The sequence below is a fragment of the Juglans regia genome, chromosome 12 (assembly GCF_001411555.2).
Source record: "Juglans regia cultivar Chandler chromosome 12, Walnut 2.0, whole genome shotgun sequence".
Lineage (NCBI taxonomy): Eukaryota > Viridiplantae > Streptophyta > Magnoliopsida > Fagales > Juglandaceae > Juglans > Juglans regia.
In genome coordinates this window covers 24,544,505-24,549,679 of record NC_049912.1, presented here as the reverse complement: position 1 = coordinate 24,549,679, position 5,175 = coordinate 24,544,505, and the positions used below count along the sequence as shown (strand labels likewise).

At 28.7% G+C, this 5,175-nt stretch overlaps 1 protein-coding gene across 1 annotated transcript; it reads right to left on the bottom strand.

Annotated features, from left to right (window-relative positions):
- Positions 1-911: 911 nt before the first annotated feature.
- Positions 912-2,881, bottom strand: LOC109004949 (calmodulin-like). Its single transcript, XM_018983650.2, has 4 exons — positions 2,724-2,881; positions 2,377-2,534; positions 1,944-2,024; positions 912-1,353 (listed from the first exon to the last, which is right to left on the bottom strand). Exons 1-4 carry the CDS (start codon positions 2,797-2,799, stop codon positions 1,216-1,218), a joined length of 453 nt encoding a protein of 150 aa, XP_018839195.1. The 5' UTR covers positions 2,800-2,881; the 3' UTR covers positions 912-1,215.
- Between the last annotated feature and the right edge of the window lie 2,294 nt (positions 2,882-5,175).

Sequence of the window (5,175 nt, the reverse complement as noted above, 5' to 3'; positions counted from 1 at the left end):
TTAAATATTTTTAAAAAAGTATAACAATATAAATAATTAGAGTTTTAACATAATTGAAATATGATAATATTCTTAATTAACTAAAAAGAACTGCTACAACTAATGAAGAAGTAGCCTAAAAATATGTCTTGAATGTGTATTTCACTTTTTTATTTTTATTTTCCTTTTGTCATGTATTTTTTTAATCATCATAAATATTTTTAAAAAAAGTAAAAAATTCACAAAATTATTAAAAAAACACTTCTTCAATCACTAGATAAAAAAAAATTAAAAAAAAAAGGGCAAACGTCGCTCGGACGTTACCTACTGCTAGTATTAATATATATATATATATATATATATATATAAAGTATTGGTGTTTGTTGCTTGATCTTGAATATTTCATGAAATGTTGTGATATATATTTCCTATATTAATCTAATCAATTCTTTTAAAAAAATAATTGAATTATTTTATATTTTATATTTTATATATATTAAATGAATAGTTTTCAGGAGATTCGTTTGCGTGCATTTTTTCACTGGTCAACGATAAATAGTATCTAGAGATTCATCCTATTATACGCTGGCCATGCATCATTCAAGAAGAAAGCCAATCACATTCAACGCGGTTTTGCAGATTTGCGAAAGTGGACTTCTATATTGGCCATGAATAGGAACGTCGACTAATATTAAAAAAAAATAGATCAAAAAGTTAATATGAAAGAGACAGCCGAATCCATCTCCAGTTTCATGATCATCAAATTTCTTGCATATATGCCAAGTCTGCATACACATGGTCGGTCAAAGTCAAACCTTGGAACTTTAAAGTTGGAGAAATTTCACATCAGCACACCTCCTATGAGTTGGAGGATATAAGAAAATTTAAATAAAAATAATTTATATATATTTGCCATTTTTTCAACATGATGATCTGAAGCACACGTAATAAAATATTCAACAAGAAAACAAAGATCAATATTAGAATCTAGATTTGAATGAAAATGAATGATCAAATGGTGAGTGTGTGTGGAGTCATTCTAATTTTTGGTACGTAATTCATGACGTACGTACGTATATATTCATCAACTACTACTACAATAAATTAAACACAAGAAGTAATTATTTTTGGTGGGAAACAAGCTGGTTGGAAAATAATGAATTTGAATAAGAAATAATTTCTTCATGAATCGATGATAATTTAATTTTGCCCGTCGATCGAGTACTACGTAATTGGTTATCCGATGGCCATCATCATTTTGACAAATTCTTCGTAGTTGACCTGTCCATCACCGTCCAGGTCTGCCTCCCTGATCATTTGCTGCACCTCTTCATCCGTCAGCTTTTCACCTAGATTGATCATTACATGCCTCAACTGCACCCATCGAAACAATTGTTTACTGCCAATGTATAGATGATACATTGAATGCTGCATGATGCATGTCTACTGCGAATTTGCTAATGATGTTCATTGCATGCAGAAAGTGTACAAGATTTATAGTACTACGTACGTACTGTCATGATTAAGATATCCACGTAAATAAATTATTAATAATCTAAACTAGCTAGCTAGGAGGAACGTGTGAAATATTGCTAATTGTAACACATGATTTTAACGTTGTGATTATTTCACCGAAACATAAAGATCCCTGTCGGTGATCCCTGCAGCAACATATATTGTCCTGGTAGAGAATTCAGCTGAAGTAGTTTATATATACATTCGCTAATGTTTTTTAATTCCCATGAAAAATAACATTTTTTCAACAAAACATGTTGTAATAGAAATTTTCTGTGTTAAACAAATGAAGACACGTCTTTCATTATACTTGTTTTGGATCACAGCTGTCTGTACGTATTATATATGCATATCAGATATCTTAAATATTTTGTCGAGGTCAACACATGACGATGCAATACACGGCAAAAAGGTTTTCAGTAATGCTTTTGATCGTTAACAGTAAGTACCTCATTAGCTGATATAAACCCATTTTGGTCCTTGTCAAATACTTTGAAGGCTTCTTTAAGCTCCTCCTCTGCATCAGTCTCCTATAAAAACAGCACTTCCAAACATATCAACGATCTTAAGGCTAGAGGAGAAATATTGTTTTTAATTCACATATCTTTTAACCACTCACGTCTCTTCGATATATCATCGTCCATATATCGAGTATTATCGTATGATCGGATAACTTTTTCACTTATTTACCAATCATATAATGACACATGAGCAAAATTACAAGATGAAAAGCGATGATGATTATTATTATTTTCTGTTAAGAGTGTATTGGCAAGCATGTAGAATAAACTCACAAAAATGAACAACCTTGATGTGTCTGGTTAAATGAGTACATGACATGTAGCTAGCATTGATAGTTAAGGTAATTACTTTATACTTTACCTTCATCTTCTTGACCATCAGGTTCAAGAACTCTGCAAACTCTATGGTCCCATTTCCATCAGCATCAACTTCGCTTAACATGTCCTGAAGCTCCTCCTCCGTTGGATTTTGATCCAATGACCGGATAACAGTCGCCAATTCTTCAATAGTAATGCAACCTGCACAATCAAATATTGTTCGAGCACACGAATATATATATATATATATATATATATGTTATTTCACTTCAAAGTATTCTTGAAAAAACGATTTATATCCTTGCAGTTGAACCACTAGGTACTGCAAATAAGCAAATAAAGATAGACCCATTATTATAAGGATCATAAGCATAAGGGAGAAATGCTCACCATCTCCATCTCTGTCAAACAGACCAAAAGCTTCTTTAAACTCGACAACCTGTTCCTCACTCAGAACTTCTGCCATGGTGTTTGTTATGGAGTATCAAGAAAAGAGCTTTACACTGAGGGGGAGAGAAGAGATCAGAGTATTGTTGAGTATTGCTCAAGCTTAGCTGGGCTTTATGTAGAAGTTTAATAAGGCAAGGGTAGCAGTACTATATATTAAACTAAGGAAAATGTTACATGCCCCGCTGGCGGCTTTCGTTGGGTTGTTAATATTTTTTTACCTATTTGTTTTTAGTATTTTTTTATATAGATATTTTTAATAATTTTAAATATTTTAAAATATAAAATTATAATTATAATATTATTAAAAAAATAATTTTTTAATCATGAAATAGAATAAAAAATAATATTTATTTTATTTTGTGATTAAAAAAGTACTTTTTAATGATTTTTTTTTTTACTTTCTGATTAAAGAAGTGTTTTTTAATGATATTTTAAATTTATTTTATTTTTTAAAAATATTTAAAAGTGTAAAAAAAATTTATATAAAAAATAAATTTAAAAAATACACATAAAAAAATACATATTAAGTCCAACGAGAGCCTCTAACAGGAGCTATAGTATGTCCATTTTAAATATTTAAAAAAAATCATAATATTATTAAAAAATACTTTCTTAATTATAAAGTAAGAAAATATTTTTTAATATATATTTTTTTACTTTCTAATTAAAAAAATATTTTCTTACTAATATTTTAAATTTATTTTTTTATAAAATAATATTTTAAAATATTAAAAAATTTATATAAAAAATTATTTAAATAAAATATATATAAAATAATACTACAGTCCCAACGGAGCTTCCGGCGGTAGCCCCAGCGGGGGCTGTAGGATCACCCTTAAACTAATTCCAACATGAATCGTATGACGTACTAGTTACTATAGCCTGGAGTTGGTCGTCTTTGGCTTTATTACAAGACAAGAATCGTCGTATGACCTGAAAGTCAAAAACAAAAAAGAATCGTATGATCACCTTTCATTTCTTCTACATGGACTTTATTCTGTGAGGGAAAAGCAAATATAAATGAAAAGACTATTAATATATATATATATGAAAAAATTCTTGTAATTATATAAAATTAATGTAATTCGGTAAATTATAAAATTATTTTTATTAAAAAATAAATTTAACAGATTATATAAAATTATATTAATTTATGATATTAATTTTTTGTAGTTGTAGCAAAAAATTAAGGCCCCATTTAAATACAGAAATAATTTTATCTCATTTTTTTTTTTAAATTGACATAAAATATAATAAATAATCTAATTTTTTTAAATTTTAAAATAATAATAATATTAAATATAATATTTTAATCAAACTTTCGATTTTAAATATCTTATATCCAAACCGTGACTCAATATATACGGACAGCTGTGAGGACTTGGCGTTTAGGAGACAATTTAAAGAGCATTCAAAGAGTAAAACAGACAGCGTATGGGAAGGTGTGTACGTTGCTTTCAAAATTTCAAGCCCCAGAGAGCACGCTGCCTTGCTTGCACGAGACGAGAGCTTGTCTGCAGTTTTAATTATTTGTTAATATATAAGGCTAATAATATTAATAAAAATATAAGTAGAAATAAAATTTAAATAAAATATTATTCAATATGGACTTAAAAGTTAAAATAATAAAGCTTCTGGTAAGTAGCTTTTCTTTATTCTAACATAACGCGTCATTTTTAAAAAAAAAAAAAATCAATGCATAAAAAGTCATGGTTTCTTTCGGTTTTGTCAACGTGATCAATCAATCTTAAGTATTCTAAGGTGTTTGTGCACGTCTGCACGAAATAATAAACTACGAGAGCATGAATTGAGTACATTTTAAGAAGATATCTAAAAACTACCTGATTTTCTTTTTTCTGCTTTTATTCGATGAAACGGTACCGTAGTAAAGTATGATTTGGGAGAGAAACATTCGTGTCCAAGTCACTAATTTAGTTTTAACAAGATCAATTAATTTTTTTTTTTTATGTTTATTTTTTTTACATGCACCGTTTTTTCTTATTAATAATATAATTTCAGCTTAGAAAAGAATAAGTTGCGTTTGGTTTCTTGAGTTCGGTTTAAATTTATACATCTTTTAACATTCAAACACTCAACTCTCAAATCATTAAACTCATCTCAACTCAAAACCTCTTTTACATGTAGGACCCATAACTTTTTTCAACTCGATATCTCTTTACATGCAGGATCTACAATTTTTTTTAATTTCTTATAAGTACATCTTAACTCATCTTAACATTCAAACACATCTAAACTCATCTTAAGTGAGCCTCACATAACTCACTCTATCATTCAAAGCTCATTATCTTGTCTCACAAGCATCACAGCTGGGAGTGGCATGGTCCATAAATTGGACTTTCAACGTTCAAAGGGGACCAAGAATGAGAGGAAT

Coding starts and splice junctions, on each gene's coding strand:
- LOC109004949 (XM_018983650.2), bottom strand. CDS start 2,799: ATGGCAGAAGTTCTGAGTGAGGAACAGGTTGTCGAGTTTAAAGAAGCT. Junction 2,025..2,376: donor TGATGGTCAAGAAGATGAAG/GTAAAGTATAAA, acceptor CTGTTTTTATAG/GAGACTGATGCAGAGGAGGA. Junction 1,354..1,943: donor GGTTTATATCAGCTAATGAG/GTACTTACTGTT, acceptor CGATGGGTGCAG/TTGAGGCATGTAATGATCAA.